The 15,752-nt window shown below is 33.9% G+C and overlaps 3 protein-coding genes across 5 annotated transcripts; 1 reads left to right on the top strand and 2 right to left on the bottom strand.

Moving 5' to 3' along the window:
* Positions 1-764: 764 nt before the first annotated feature.
* Positions 765-4,890, top strand: LOC140882327 (protein LOL2-like). 3 transcript variants are annotated; one of them, XM_073288269.1, is made up of 7 exons: positions 765-858; positions 2,718-2,831; positions 3,443-3,553; positions 3,862-3,986; positions 4,294-4,335; positions 4,427-4,498; positions 4,625-4,890. In XM_073288269.1, the coding sequence occupies exons 2-7, from the start codon at positions 2,720-2,722 to the stop codon at positions 4,655-4,657; spliced, it is 495 nt and encodes a 164-aa protein (XP_073144370.1). In that variant the 5' UTR covers positions 765-858; positions 2,718-2,719; the 3' UTR covers positions 4,658-4,890. The 3 variants fall into 3 exon arrangements, with proteins under 3 accessions (XP_073144370.1, XP_073144371.1, XP_073144369.1); XM_073288270.1 differs by having other exon boundaries at positions 771-999; positions 3,862-3,974; XM_073288268.1 differs by having other exon boundaries at positions 773-999.
* Positions 4,891-4,996: 106 nt separating this feature from the next.
* Positions 4,997-7,234, bottom strand: LOC140882326 (probable L-type lectin-domain containing receptor kinase VII.2). The gene is made up of 2 exons (XM_073288267.1): positions 5,913-7,234; positions 4,997-5,432 (listed from the first exon to the last, which is right to left on the bottom strand). The coding sequence occupies exons 1-2, from the start codon at positions 7,150-7,152 to the stop codon at positions 5,077-5,079; spliced, it is 1,596 nt and encodes a 531-aa protein (XP_073144368.1). The 5' UTR covers positions 7,153-7,234; the 3' UTR covers positions 4,997-5,076.
* Positions 7,235-10,608: 3,374 nt separating this feature from the next.
* LOC140884075 (dihydroceramide fatty acyl 2-hydroxylase FAH2-like) lies at positions 10,609-13,805 on the bottom strand. Its single transcript, XM_073290742.1, has 7 exons — positions 13,649-13,805; positions 12,925-12,983; positions 12,689-12,781; positions 11,996-12,192; positions 11,806-11,911; positions 11,559-11,705; positions 10,609-11,019 (listed from the first exon to the last, which is right to left on the bottom strand). The coding sequence occupies exons 2-7, from the start codon at positions 12,973-12,975 to the stop codon at positions 10,903-10,905; spliced, it is 711 nt and encodes a 236-aa protein (XP_073146843.1). The 5' UTR covers positions 12,976-12,983; positions 13,649-13,805; the 3' UTR covers positions 10,609-10,902.
* Positions 13,806-15,752: the final 1,947 nt, after the last annotated feature.

Below are 15,752 nucleotides of genomic sequence, written 5' to 3'. Positions count from 1 at the left end.
AATAGATAAATAAATAAATAAATCATGATACTAATAATTATTAATAAATAATAATGTTATTTATTATATAATAATTTATTATTTTATATATGAGATTATAAGAAATTATTATTATTATAGTATAAGTGTAGATTATTTGAAATAAACTATATATATAGAAAAAAATTTCTACAAAAATAAAAATGAGAAGTGAGTATGATCATTTTTTTGAATCTAGTAGTTAAGAACTTAAGATTTAATATATCAACAAATTAGTACTGAGAATAATTAGTAATATTGCACAAAGAATATTTTATTTATTGGGTTTTTAAGAGCATTTTAGTAGTTAGTACACTCATGCAAATTAAAATAAAAAATATAAATTATGGATTTATGGTTATGACTTATGTGGTGTAAATTCATCAATATTTCAACAATGTCTTAAATTCAAATCATGTCATTTGTTAGTAATAATAATTTTATTTGTCAAACTCAACATACGAGCTAAGTTGATATGGCTCACAAGCCATAGAATATGTTCAAGAATATATAGAAGAATCAAACTCAAAATCAAACTCAAATCGGAGAAACGAACCAAATTTGAGCTTGCAAGCCATATAAATATATATTTGGAGCCACGTAAACGAGCCGACAAACATGTTTCCGAGCTCACAAACTAAATATCTTAAATTCGACTCAATAAGCTAAACGAACAAACTTTGTAGAACGGTTCTATTCATTTGTATCCTTGCACCCGTAAACAAAGTATCGGGCTAAAGTGCAATTATACATTACCCCAAAAAAAAAAACCCCAAAGTCAAAGAATGAAAGAGAACCAACCATGAAAGGCGAATTTTCAACGTCGGCCTCCCGCCTCTGGTAATTGTCAACGGTGGAGCTAATCCCATCCTCCAAACAAATTCTTTGTGATTGTCGGTTTACTACTATTCGATTTCATTCATTCGACGATCAATTTCGGTTGCGTTTTCGTTTTGTACCGTAATTCTACGGCTATTAGCGGTAAGAAATCATCGTCCTGCTGTAAGATGTTTTATTTGCATGTTTTGGATGTGAGATTATTGACGCCCTTCGGAAAATTTGTTCTTGCGATGACTTAGGGTGATAGCGGGATTAATTGCACCCAAAGCCATGTCAAATTTGAAACAGTCTGAAAGCTTACAAATAGAGATGAAAAATCCCTGACCATGTTTTGAATTAATTGCTCATGCCCACACGATGAATCAATATTTTGTTTCTATGTGTTTCTTTGTTGGCTAAGGCAGATAATGATGCTGTAATTTATCCTCCATTGGTAAATGGAAAACAAGGGGTCTATGTATATTTCCTGAGTAGGACTTCAAGAATAACTTGAGCTGTTTGGCTGTCAGTTCTTTTCTTATAGCTTATCTAGTTAGGGGTATTTACAGCATTTAACGAGTAAACGTAGCAATATATAATCTCACTTTCCTTTATTCCTCGTGGTAGCATTAATTTTTACAAAACATTCTACCGACCTCAATCCAAAAAAGGAAAAGGAATCGTGAAATTCTGACAAATCTCTGAAGTGAAAGGCGCCTAAATGATTACGATCACTTATAACATTTATCAATATGCAAATCAGATTCTCCAACAGTTGCCCTGAATCCGTCGATAGATATTCATCATTCCAAGCTTGTCTACGAGACTTCCAAAATTGTGTTCTGGCAAGCACTTAGTTGGCATATCTGCCTGTTGCATTCCAGTAAGAATGCAAATGATTCAATCTTATCCTTATCAAGTTCATGCCTAACAAAGTTTATATCAATCTTGACATGTTTCATTCCTTCATGTGGAAATGGATTGTTCGCGATGATTTTGACAAACTTGCCATCACAATATTTTCATCGAATTCCAGATAGAGATTGGCATATACAAACCATACATTAGCCTTTCTAGCCTAATCACTAATGTGCAGTAGATGATTACTTGGTCATCGTATGAGTTCCGACAATTTGCTGCTTGTTCCTCATCTGTTCCTCATCTGTTGTTTTCACTAAACATTGAGAACCACAGGTAAATGACTTTGATACCATGAAACAAGTACATAAGTTGATAACCGTGCGCCTGCTTATGCTTTTGTCATAGCAGTAATTTATGTTAGCATTCTACCTGCCTTCGTCCGTGGATCCCAAAGAAAAGGAAACTGGGTGCTAATATTTGTCCATAAATAACCAAATTCTCCAACATAGCATTTACACCGCTTTTGGTCGACAAATAAACATATAAACGCTAAAAAAACATGTGCATGTCAAAAGTTCAGCATATGGGGTTCTAACAATGATTTTAAGAACCCTCGGGATTTATGTCAATTTATCATAGGGGGTTTCAACACATTCAACATTAAAAGAGGTGTTAAATGTAATGTCATGCAATTTTGTCACAATCAATAGCAAATTTCTTGCATTCTGTTAGTTCTCATTTTTGTTTGTTTCTCTATGCTCAAAGATAGGGACTTGCCACTGTATTATTTAGCTTTCTGGTGAGATTAACGTGCAGCAAATAGCAAAATCCATAATTACATAAAATTTCTTCTTCATCACCTGCCTATGGTGCTGCTTGATAAATTCTTTCAGAGATTAAAGTTTCCACTTCTAATTTTTATGGTTGAGGCCAAAAATTTCAAACTTGTGGATTTGCCTAAAGAAAGAAGAATCTGTTGAGATTAATTTCATTCTTATCCTGAACTCCATGCATGACAGAAATGCAGAACCAACTTGTTTGCAGTGGGTGTAGGACTATCCTTCTCTATCCCTCTGGAGCTAGCAATGTTTGCTGTGCAATATGCAATATGGTTACTGCAGTGCCACCTTCTGGTAATGCGAGAAACACTACTTTCTATTATTTAGCTCATCTTCTTAGCATCAGATAGGAACATCATCGGTTATCAATTTTGCATCACAAACTCGCCATTTTGGATTTTGTTGCAGTTTTACTGCTTTATGCATTTAAATTTCGTTGCACATTGTTTCTGTGGGCCTTCTATTTCACCTTTTTAAATTATAGTTATTTTAATGGATCTTATTTTCTCCACCATGCAGTGCATCTCTCTGTTTTTCATTTATTTCGATATTACCTCATAATAATATTTTATGATTGGATACCGTATCTAATAATTTCATGTCATAACTTTTGAAGAGGTGAGTATCGTTCTAGGAACATATTTCTCAAAATACCAAAATGTTTGAGTTCTAATGATGATGCATCTTGTGCTTTGCTGACTATACAGAAACCAATTGCCATACAAATATCCTTGTTTGAGGAAGTCCATAAAATAGTAGTCCGTTGTTGCCAGTATTGTTTTCTTGGAGTTGATAATGAAATCAGTGGAACCTGTAATTTATGTTATTCGCATGTTCAGTACATATTTTGGGTCTCCACGTTTTAGATTGGTGGCTATGTCAACTAAGTTCATTTGCGTGGGCAGGGATGGACATGGCGCAATTAATATGTGGGGGTTGCCATACATTACTCATGCATTCACGTGGGGCTGCGAGTGTCAGATGCTCCTGCTGCCATACGGTGAACCTTGTGCCAGGTAACCATCTGATGAAATGTATTTCAATCACATGATGCTTGGACCCTATTGCTTTTGGTAATCTCAATCATCTTTTTGATTTGTTTTGTTGATTTCTTGTCCACGAGCTCTTTCCTATTAGTCAGATTGATTTCTTTAAAAACATCAACTACGTAATATCTCAAATCATTAAATATGCAAAATGTCCCCTGCATTACCACTCCAAACAGATATGCTTTGGAGCTTCTTTGACTTTCTAGTTTTGCCTGCTAACTTGTCGATTTTTGGTGCTATTGGCTACTAACTAGCTCTGATTTATGGATCTGCAGCACCTAATCATGTTGCTCATGTCAACTGCGGAAACTGTCATACTATGCTGATGTTTCCAGCTGGGGCTCCATCAGTTAGATGTGCAATTTGCCATTACATTATGAGTACTAATGTTGGTGCCGCGGTATACACTTCATGAAGTGATATGATCTCTTTCATTATCTCCTTGCATGAATCTTCGAAGATACAAATGGGAATCACACTTTCGTCTGTTGGTTCCATTTACTTTCCTGATCTTAAGGCTTGCTTTTGCATGATGTTGAGGAGATTAATATGAATAATAAGTAAAAAATGATAACGATTTATGCTTATGGCTTATTGGGATTTGCAATAATCTGGTTGGTGTCTTGAATTCAGCCTTGTAGATTGTGTGCATTGACATTTCATTTTTAATATCTTTCTTCTTATCCACGATTCAACTTCCCGCGCAGGGTGGGAACTCCACATCTACATCAGCACCGCCTACTTTGAAGGTGAGTTGCTTGTCTCTGATATAGTTGCAACAGTTTAGGAAAACTGACTTGGCATGCCATTACCTGATTCAAACCGTTATGCTTTATTCAGGCAACAGCCCGTCCACATAGTCAAACCGTGGTTGTTCAGAATCCTACTACAGTCGATGAAAGTGGCAAGCTGGTGAGTTTCTTCATGTTGTTTGCCCTGGTTTCCTCTTTAGTGCAGGGGTTTATTTACAATTCTATTATCTTATCTTATATTCCAAATGCGAAAAGCTTATATTTACATTTACATATACTTTTATAGGTGAGCAACGTCGTGGTTGGTGTCACAACATGAGTGAATGACTTCCAGTCGGTATAGAGATGCATATTTTGGCTATGATAAGTATGGGTTTCTTTGTGTGAAGTGCCAAGAGAGAATTGCATTTTTTTGTATCACATGGATCGATTATCTGTTCCGCTTTGACTTTGCAACTCGGGACTTGTACATTATATCTGTCAATGTGTGAGCGAGATTGTATGAAATGGATTTTGTTGGTCTCATGATATGATGCACCGTATTGGGTTAGATGTTAACATGTCAGCTGTTAGTCGATGTTGTTACATATTTCAAATATTTCTTATTTCGAATTTAGTATCATACTTTGAGGTGCCACAGTAACAAGGACAAGTAAGAGCTAGTACGAGTCACCAAATGGTTGTACATAATTCTTCAAAAATAAAAAACCCATATTTCACAGAACTATCGATGTGAAGTCATCGATGGTGTGCATGCGTGTGGCCATCTCCTCGCTTAGCTCGCGATGTCATGTGATCCAGCGAGCCTGGTGCTGCCATAGAATACAAATTTGATAACACATTACAGATTTGTTCCCAGTTTGGCTGTCGGCTGGTAGACAAATCAGTGCACATTAACCCAAGTTCAATAACTTCCATGGCTTGTTCAACAACGTTGCCTGTTTTCTTCATTCTTTTATCTATTGCAGACTCGAGGTTGTCTGGGTATTGCATCTTCACCCAATCGACAAAACCAGAGTCATGACTTTGGGAATCTTCCAATGCCCTTTTGTTGGCCACCATCTCCAATATGAACACACCGAATTTGTAGGTCTCTGGTATGATCATGCTGAAATTTCATTAATTTTTCCAAGTAACTTGTGTGATGAATAACAAAGAATGTATCATAGTTATAACATGCAAGCCCTGTCAGGCGGAGAGGAGAATGAAGATTCTCACTTCAATTCATTAGACTTCAAAATTACAAGTTTTGTCATTGTTTGATATACTGAGTTATTCAACTGTTGGGGCACCAACCAGTCTTGTTTATACTTTCATGTTTCCAGGTTAAGTCTTTATGATAAGCTATGTTGGGAGCTTAACTTGATTAAAGTCTGAATTTGATTAAGTGAAGCTTCGAGCTACTCCGTCGGATGTTAAAGTTGGTAACATGGACTCATGCACTTGAACAACATAGTTCACTTTCAACACACAAGCACAAGCAAGCGTTCGAATTTGTTAGTTTTAAACATATCAACACCAGCACCTTACAGGTCATTTGATCATTTGAATTCAGAAACTTGCCGGGGACTTACTTTTCGAGCTGCTACGGCGATGATGATCAACTTTGAACCTTGTTATGAGCGGTTCTCCGTCTTCAGACAGCAGAATGTTTCTTGATTTCAGATCATAAACAATTTCAGGGAATTCCTCATGCAAATAACAAACACCTGCTGCAACTCCTAACATCACTTTCAGCCTTTGTTTCCATGGAGGTGTCGTATTCAACAGCCATGTTTCAATGTTGTCTGAATCGATCCACTCAGTGATGATGGCCCTAAATTTGCGGTGATCGCACCAACCCATTACAGGGACAACGTTTGTATGGCGTAATCGAACGAGAATCTTACATTTTTGGACAAATCTTCTTCTGTTCACTCCTGGTTTCATGTCCCAATAAATCTCAATCTTTACTTGGTTTCCATCTCTTAGTACCCCTCTATATATGCTTACATTTCCAGCGTTTTCAACCAAGTTTCTCTTCGAGAATCCATTTGTCGCAGCTTCGAGAATCGAAGGAGTGAACATGTGTTTTCTCCGGAGAAAATCTGGTAAAAAGTCTGGTCTCCAAAAACAGAGCCATCCGCAGAAAACAACCATTAAAATTACAGAAACTGGAAACCCAACCAACAGAAGCAAAGCCTTGATCCCGAACCGCTTATGATTTGGAAGAAGCCCCGAGTGAACAAAACTCGACGAATTAAACCGTTCCAAAAAGTGTCTGTCCGAGAGTTTAATCTCTGAAAACTCGTTGTAAGAAAGGTTCAGAGACTTGAGATTTTCGAGGCCAGAAAATTTATCTAAAACAACGTCTCCAGAGAGGTGATTGTGGCTCAAATCAAGTTGTTGAATCTGAGAACAGTAGAAAATCTCACCCGGAATGCCACCCTTCAAAGAACTATTAGCAAGATCAATGGACAATATGGACAAGGGGCAGAATTTCCAGAAGAAAGTAAAGGACAAGTAGAGTGGCGCTAGTTTGGGCTGGCCACGGAGATTGATCTCCGGAAAGGATTCGACGCAGTTGGGATTGTCAGAAATGTTGCATAAATGGCTTGCAACAATGGTGGACTTGAAAATTTCATGAAGATCAAAAGGGGTGGAGGGGCTGCAGTATCTGAGAGAAGGATTGGAGTGGCAGTTGTTAGTGATTATGGAGTTGAAATCTGAAGGGGGGTGTAGATTATTGAGATCTTCTATTACAGTGCCTTGAAAAGTTAGAGGACACGAGATTGCGAGGAAGAAAACAAGGGAAGTTGCAGAAATGGATGCCATTAGTGAATTAATTGACAATGTGGAAGTGGTACATTATAAAATCTGCATCAGCGGTTATCAGCAGTTAGCATACGGCAGTTGACCGCTCAACTGATCCAAAAATTAATTTGATATACTTTTTTATGTCTAAATTTTTAATTTTTAAATCACTTTACTTGTTATCCTACCCGGATCCATCTCTAATCACTTGACATAAAATAAAGTGTCCAACATCCATAAAATAGCTTATGTAAATTTTTCTCAAAATAAACGACGTTAAAAGAGATCTTAACTCGTGTATTTGTCTTCTTTTTAAAAATATTGCAGTGCCATTGATGTCATTTTGACTGTAGCAAAATATGAAAATCAACGGCTCTTTTAATCCTTTTGTCTTTAGTGAGAATATTTTCGAACAATTCGTGAGTACATCAGATCGAATGTTATACACAATATTTTCCTGTTCAAACTGGTTTGCTTGTTCAACGAGGCTTTGTAGAAACTTGTGAGTATTGAAATGCTTCAAGTAAATAACTCCCTTTAATTCTCTTGTTTATTAAAACATTTCATCTGTTCCTGGAGTTGGTTTTCAACCTCTTGGAGATTCAAGTTGATTGAAGTTTGGGCACTGGAAGGAGCCACAATTGCAGTTTTCTTTCATTTGGTTTTGAACTGTTCAAATCTAAAATCTGTTTGGACCACATTCTTTTCCGTGATCACAATTCAATATCGTATTGTGGAGATTAATAGCTGTAATAGGAGCGAGTTGAATTGCTCGAGTGATCACATGTTTGACAAGCTTGGATCTCTTTTTCTTCTTTGGGTGATGAGTTTTGGGAGGTCTGGTCTGGTTTGGTCTGATCTGCTTCTTCCGAGTTGGTTTCTCGACTGGACTTCATTTTGTCTTGGTAACCAAGACCTCCATTGGTATAGATTCTTGCCCTTTAAGTTGTATTAGATTTCTCATTCAAAATCTTTTGCATTTGAAGAGTTGAAGTATCACCCAACTGAATGTCAAAATTCTTCAAATTACAACTGATTTGGGCCATGAACCCTTGAGATTGCAACTACGGATGATGATCATAGAATGAGATTTTTGAACAAAACTTCGGACAGGGTGATATGGATCCAGCAATGATAATAGTCATCACATCCAGCTTTTCCACGGTGATGGTATCAAACAACCCGCTTTACCAAAATAGACTCCGCTACAATATCACCAAGAAGTATGTATTCCATCTTTATGCATTTTTTCTTGCATGATGACTTGATAGGAACATTTGTTATGGAGTATATTGACATCATTTATTCTCGAAGTTGCCTAGAAATTTGGTATAAGTCAACGAGTCTAGGTGAAGGTAGATCAAATGTCTCAATGAATGAATCTTTAGTGATGGATACCGATATCCCACCAATAGAGCTTTCTACTATATCAGACCTGGAAAAATTTGGGCGACGCCTACTTGTAGATCTAGTTGCCACAGCTCAGAAATTTTCACAGCCCAGATGCTTATAGAGATCACAACATCTCTATCATATCATCATTCTGTAGGTCGTACACAGTGTGAAAGTCGACCTGGAAAATGTTTTGGGCGATTGGAGACATGGTTGCAACAGAAATTTGTGCAACGAAGAACATTGAGTACTTGTAGATAGATATTCTTAAGAACAAAAATTCTAACTATTGTTAAGAACAATAAGAATAAAAGATTGAGTTTCAAAATATTGAGTATATATACGTTTACTTAGGTAAACTTGTCAGTCCACGTGGTTACATGTTTAAAATTTTAAAAGCTAAAGGGCAATTTTTTTAAAAAAAAAAGTAGTAAAAAATAAAACATAAATGAAAATACATAAAAATTAAAATGAGTAACTAATTTTGACTGTTTCATATTGCATTAATATTTACGAAGTGAATGTTAATTACTTGGAAATATTGGATAAGATTAGACTAATTTTTGAAAAGTTGATATGTATCAGCTTAATTTCAAAATTGAATTGTATCATCTTGAGTTCAAAATCGAGTGGTACCAGTTTGACTTCAAAATCGAGATATACCAGATGAATTTTCAAAATTAAGCTGACGATTGTCTTATCCGTTCCAATTTTCATTCCCCCGAGTCCATGCGTAATCAATTTAAATAAACTAAATCAGGAAGTATGAAAACTTAGGTCGGGACTTAGTGAAGATGTCTGCCACTTGTTGCTTAGTTGAAATATATTCAATTTGAATGTCGTTTATCATAACATGATCTTGAATGAAGTGGTGTCTAATGTCAATATTTTTTGGGGTTAATTGCATCCACACCCACTGTAAAAAGTGTAAAAGGCATAAAACCCCTTAAAAAATATTAATAGGCTAATGCATCCCTCAGTTTTTTAAAATGTAGCACATTTCACCCCTATGTTATACAAACTCGGGCACATTTATACCCTCTCATAGGGGTTTTTATGCTAATTTTTTTAAAACATAGGGTCTAACATGCTATTAATTTTACACAGGGGGTTTTATGTCTTTTAAACTTTTCACAGGGAGTGTGGATGCAATTAGCCCATATTTTTTGTTCTGAAAATCTTTGAGAAAAGTCAACCCTGCTTATATTTTCAAATAAAAATAATACTTTTAAAATAAATATTACTAATTTTCGTCGGTGTCTCAAATATAAAATCTGTCTCGCAAAATTGACTTGTGAGATCGTTTGCATGAGTTTTTATGTTAATTTTTTTTTTCGAATTCTAAGTATTTCAACATACGATTTCCACGTGCAACACACGTGCAATTTTTCTAGTATATATATATATATGCAAGAATAAAATTTGGAAGTTCGGATGTAAATGCAACATCGATTGAAACCAGCAACAAAATTAAAATAACGAAAGTGAAGACCAAAATTCAGTGTGGAAATGAAGAAATGTTTTTACTATAATGATAATATGTTTATCTATTATAAACAATATGTTTTCAATATTATTTGTTATTTGATGGGTTGATTTTAAAATTATTGATTTATTTGATTGACAAATTTATTGTTTTATATTTTTCAAGTTTTTCACTCTGAATTGATATTTTCTTTGTTGTACTTTAATTATATATTATTGGCTTCCATTTTCATTAAAATTTTATGTACAAGTCAAAATTTATGTTCATAAATATGAACATATAAAAAATTAAACAAGACAAATATGAAATATATAATTGATATGATATAAGAAAAGAAAAAAAACAAATTAATTAGACTGATTATAAATTAGTTTAATTTATTTAGATATTTGATAATTTAATGAATATTAATTTAATAGTTTATGAATTCTTAAATTTAATGGAGTTATGAACTCATTAAAATTAAGTTGTGTGATTGTAATTTAAGAGTTCATTGGTACATCGATTTTTTTGAAAAGTAATTTAATGGGTTTGGTAGGATGAATTCTCAAATTGGCAAAAAAACAATTGGTGTTACGATTTACGAATGATGTATGGGCTTTTATAACAGAAGAATTTTTCCTCATTGTAACAATATAACTATGTTTATTTTACAATAAACCAATCTCTGGATGATTTTTTTTTTTTTTTTTGTAAAAAGTATAATTCTTTATCGACCTTTAACCTATAATTACAATGGTGAGTAAAAGTTGAGACAACGAAGTAATCTAAATAAGGGACAAGATTAAGAAAACAAAAATCTACAGCCTGAACTACCTTCCTTGCTTAGAGAGCAATGCTATGTTCGTAGCCGAACCGGTTCCGCGAAAAATGATTCAAAGCTTTCCCTGAAATCAACTGTTTTTCTTAGCAGGTTTGGGAGGTAGTGTTCCAAATATCCTGTCCCAGAAAGGTGAAGTGATTCCGAACCCCTTGTCTTGAATCTTGAAGTGGTGGTTCATGTGATTTCTCTACAGAAATTATCATGCAGATCCATATATTATTTTTCAAATAAATATTTATATACAATAGTACATACATGGACTCATCTCAATAAAATGGTAGAATTTAACATCTATTTCAACATTTTCCATTCAATGTGAATTTAGTCGAAGCAATAATATTTCGACAATTAATTTTAGTCATACATTATCACTGAATGTGCCAAATTCTATGTTAAAAGTATACATACCATAACTAAATCATCTATCCTAAGCTCAAGATTCTAAGAAGTGATTTCTAACATGGCATCTATCATACAGGTAGTCACAAGTTCAACTCCTAAGGTTGAAATTCCCATCATTGTTACTGACATCATGGAGATCCTGGTTACTATGTATGAGCATATACATATTACAAAATACCCAGTTTCATGCATGTGCACTAATTGGGTGTTAATTTCAAGTATGTATTATCTGTCTCCGACTTAGATATGCAAGAGCGAGCGTGTACTGGTCCGCCTATAATTACACGCAGGACATAATTCTTGCCTAATGTTGCTTTACCATACCTTGATATCGTAAGGAACTCCTTTGGATGGTTTTCCATAATGCAAGTAGTAATGAGTGCAATCATATATAACATATCCCAGTAAGGTACCGGCAAGAAATGTGGGGGCACGTGAGGCAGGCACTAGAAGCTTAATCACGTTCCACACCTGATAGATGTAACAAATATAAGGATTAGAAAAGGGGGGGATGCTATAAAGTTAAAAAAAATTGGATAATGTAAACGAAGATCGTGTTTTGAATGCATACAGGCACAAGTACAATTGCAGTAGCAGCTGGAGGGAAAACAAGACGGAGTCCATCCATTGGGTGCTTGTGATGACATCCATGGAGGAGGTAATGCATTGTGTTTCCCCTGCATGAAATTTTCAAGATATCAAAACTTGTTGCTTCATTTTGAAAATAAAAATGTCAGGTTAATGTAAGAAGACAGACGAACCAATAGCTAGTTGTTTTTATGTGGAATAAAAATCGATGCAAGGAGTACTCGAGCAATGTCCAAAAGCATACACCGGTAATTAATGACGTTGCTAGATGATATGGAGGAAGGCCATTCTTCATGGATGATGAGATTAACCAGCATACAACTGGTAGCCAGATCGTAGGAATCGTCCACCAAGGAGTACGTGTCATGAACTGGTCCAAGTAATCGAAAATATATTCATTTTGATCACTCAATATGTATCTTATTGATTATATCAAACTTCAATTGCAACATCTAATCCAAAACATACTGTTGAATTTTAAATAGTTGTAGTAAAATGAGTAGAAAAAGGCACAAAGCAATCATAGCAAAGTGATAAGGCCATAAATTATAACATCCAAATACAATGCATAAAGTATTTCAAATCTAATAATATTTTAATTTGAAACACCTTTATACAGAAACAAAAATCTCATGATAAAAAATGTAAATTTTCAACACAACTAAATCTCAATCAAAGCATATCTGAATAATAAAGATATCAAATCTGAGTTCAGAAATATTGTTTGATTTCTGATATACTCCCTTTATGATTGATTAATCATGTTGTTCTTGGGCAAGAAATGGCTGCCGTAATAACATGGAAAGAACATTTTACAAAATCTAAATGTTTTACAAACCATATTCCACAAAAAATTCTCAAGATACCTCAAGAACGCCGTTGGAAAAAAATCTCGGGGTTTCCTTGCTCACTATAGGTTGGTGAACCCATTCATCATAAGCTTCTCCAAGACGGCCAACCTATTAGGACACAATTTCATCAAGTTTTAATTTTTTACAAGTTCAATTAATTTCCTTATAATCTAGCCACTCAATGACATAAGATAGAACAATGTGGATAATATAAACAAAAACATAAAGATGTTTTTTGCCAAGCATCCAACCTGAAAAACAAGTGGTTTGTTTAAATCCACCATGTAACCCTGATTGACCATCTTATCACCTGTTAACGCAAAAATAAGGAATAATTTCTACTTGAATCATTTTCATTTCACATAGATTAACTCAAACAACTAGCATAAATTTCAGAATTTCACAAATAATTTTTTAAACATGTACTTTTGCTCATAAACAATTAATCCACCTCAATTTATTTCTCAGTTATATATTCTTCCATTAATCTATATATTTTTTAGGGAAAATTGTTTTTTTAGTCATGTATATTTGTCACTTTGCAATTTTAGTCATTTATATTTTCAGATTTCAATTTTAGTACGCAATCTTTATTTTTTTTTTGGCAATTTTAGTTTTTTTTATGTGAATCAATACAATGCTGATGTGAAACTGACGTGAATCGTTTTCGAAATAGAAAAGACTGAAATTGTTAAAAATTGAAACATGAAGAACTAAAATTAAGAGAACCGAAATCGCAAAGCGACAAATATAAAGGACCAAAACTGCAGTTTTCACAATTTTTTATCAGCGCCTATGAACATTTTGTTCCAAAAAAAAAAAGTAGTTTTCACAATTTTTTATCAGCGCCTATGAACATTTTGTTCCAAAAAAAAGGTGGAATTCGAAATGCATTTTGTTGACGAAGAATTGAATATCAAATGTGAAAAAGACATACAAATCCATTGGAATTAACAACAAATTGAGACAATGTACCTTAGAACAATGTCACCGGGAACGATGGCCCAACTTCACGACACTTTGATTTCGCTGTCCAATTTATTTATTTATCGGGAAAAAAAATTTCTATATAAATGAATTCTCTTGAGAGATAATGGACAACGTTGAAATGCGAGAAGGCCTGGACTCAGGAGAAATATGTGGGGTGGGAGAAGGAAGGAGAGAAGTCGTGGAATGCACTTCTCACCGCCAATCCCCGCGAAATCGCAGGGGGGCCGCTGAATTAAGTTACAGCCCACCGCTTCTTCCGATAAATCAAACAATTTTACACAAATATTATTTTGTAAATATGATGCGTGTCAATCAATAGAAGTTGAAGGCTTTGTTATTTTATTTCATTAGTTATTTTATTTCATTAGTTTTGGTGGGAAGTTTAGAAATGATTTGATAGCATTGTAAGGTAATGTATATATGCTTGCAATATGTATAATAATTCTGAATCTGATGGAGGAAGGCATGCGAGAGAAAAAAAAACCAAAAATATAATTCTCTTTCTAATTCTTCTTCATTGTCCTTTTCATAAATTTTTCTTATCATTTGGTGTGATAAGTGTGGACTCAACCATGGACACTTGAGGTAAAACAAACTAAGAATAATTCCACAACGATGGTAATTGTGAGACTCTTGTTTCAAACGAAAGCTTTAAAATGAAATTAAAATGTGCTATAATCAATCATGTGCCGGCTTCTGGGAAGGCCACCTAGGCAACTGCTTAGGGTCCTCCCCTATTGTAGGGCCTCAATTTTTTTAAAAAAAAGATTATATTATATATGTATGTTTTATTTTTTCTATTCAAAATCTTTGATGGATTATGGTTCATGGATTTTTAAATATTTTGTAAAAAATTTGAAAAGTTAATATTTTTTTGATTTTGGTAATTTGTTTTGTTTACGTAAAAATAAAAAATAAAAAAAATTCTTTATAATATACAAAACTCTTTTTTCTTAAATTTTTTCTTTCAAGAGTAAGGTTGCTCAAAGTGGATAAATTATCGTATCGTTTTTTTTTATAATGCGTTGATGTTTTTATTTAATTTTTAACTATTTTATTTTTGAAATTTGATCTTCACGATTTTTAATTCCTTACATATTTTAGTATTTAAATTATAATTTGTACTTGTTTTGTTATATTTAAAAAAACGAAAAATCAAGTATTTATGTTTTCTTAGTTTGATGATTCTTACTATGTTTATGTTATAAATCTTTTTTAGTTTTAGTGTTTTTTTTTTAAAAAAATTCAATTCAATTGTTTATGTCATTATTTTTAGTCGTAAGAATTTGAAATTTTGATTTTCACATAAAATTAGTGTATTGATTCTTTTTTGTTGAAAATTTGACAGTAAATAAAATCAGTGATTAATCTTTTATTAACATCTAAAATACATTTTATATTGTGTTTATATTATATCTCATATCATCGATCCATATTTGTTATTATTTTTTTTTATTTTTTTTTGTATTTGTTTTGTTAGATTTGCTTGTGAAGCATGACGAGAAAAATAACATTAGAATCTGAAAGTTCGACGAGAAAAAAATGCAATAGATTTATTAAATTATACATTGGTGATCGTTAAGTTCATTTTAATTATTACCAGTTCATATGTAATATATTTATTTTTAATAAAAAATTTATATATATTTTAAATTAGTCTACGACCTCCAATTTTCTGAAGACGGCTCTGGCTACAATGGACACCAGCCGGCAGACCCTAAGAAATAAGTGTTATGCGGGGTAAAGTACTACGTGCATGGGAGCCACCTCTTAAATCTGCGGGACAAAATGCTACATGACGGGAACCACATCTTGAACCCATAAGAGCCACCTCTAGATTCCCGGTGGTGGTGGATCGAAGGTCGGGTCGCGAAAAGGACTCTGAAGGAGGGGTGATTGTGAGATCCCTGTCCCACATGAAAAAAAACAAAAAACTTTTGTAACAATTTGGTTTAATCATTTTCGTAAAGCGTATTCATCGCGCAGGCCGAGGGCATGACATAATGAAATTTTAGCACGAAATGAGTCAAGCTTTGATCAAGTAAATGCTACTTTGCTAACCGTGTTGACAGAGCTTCAAGCTTTGATC

Source organism: Henckelia pumila, chromosome 2 (genome assembly GCF_033568475.1).
Source record: "Henckelia pumila isolate YLH828 chromosome 2, ASM3356847v2, whole genome shotgun sequence".
NCBI classification, from domain to species: domain Eukaryota; kingdom Viridiplantae; phylum Streptophyta; class Magnoliopsida; order Lamiales; family Gesneriaceae; genus Henckelia; species Henckelia pumila.
The sequence above is the reverse complement of the archived record's forward strand: the minus strand, read 5'-3'. Positions and strand labels throughout refer to the sequence as shown.

Coding starts and splice junctions, on each gene's coding strand:
- LOC140882327 (XM_073288269.1), top strand. CDS start 2,720: ATGCAGAACCAACTTGTTTGCAGTGGGTGTAGGACTATCCTTCTCTAT. Junction 2,832..3,442: donor TACTGCAGTGCCACCTTCTG/GTAATGCGAGAA, acceptor TTGCGTGGGCAG/GGATGGACATGGCGCAATTA. Junction 3,554..3,861: donor TACGGTGAACCTTGTGCCAG/GTAACCATCTGA, acceptor ATGGATCTGCAG/CACCTAATCATGTTGCTCAT.
- LOC140882326 (XM_073288267.1), bottom strand. CDS start 7,152: ATGGCATCCATTTCTGCAACTTCCCTTGTTTTCTTCCTCGCAATCTCG. Junction 5,433..5,912: donor TCGCCGTAGCAGCTCGAAAA/GTAAGTCCCCGG, acceptor TGATCATACCAG/AGACCTACAAATTCGGTGTG.
- LOC140884075 (XM_073290742.1), bottom strand. CDS start 12,975: ATGGTCAATCAGGGTTACATGGTGGATTTAAACAAACCACTTGTTTTT. Junction 12,782..12,924: donor ACAAACCACTTGTTTTTCAG/GTTGGATGCTTG, acceptor GTGTCCTAATAG/GTTGGCCGTCTTGGAGAAGC. Junction 12,193..12,688: donor TTTCCAACGGCGTTCTTGAG/GTATCTTGAGAA, acceptor TACTTGGACCAG/TTCATGACACGTACTCCTTG.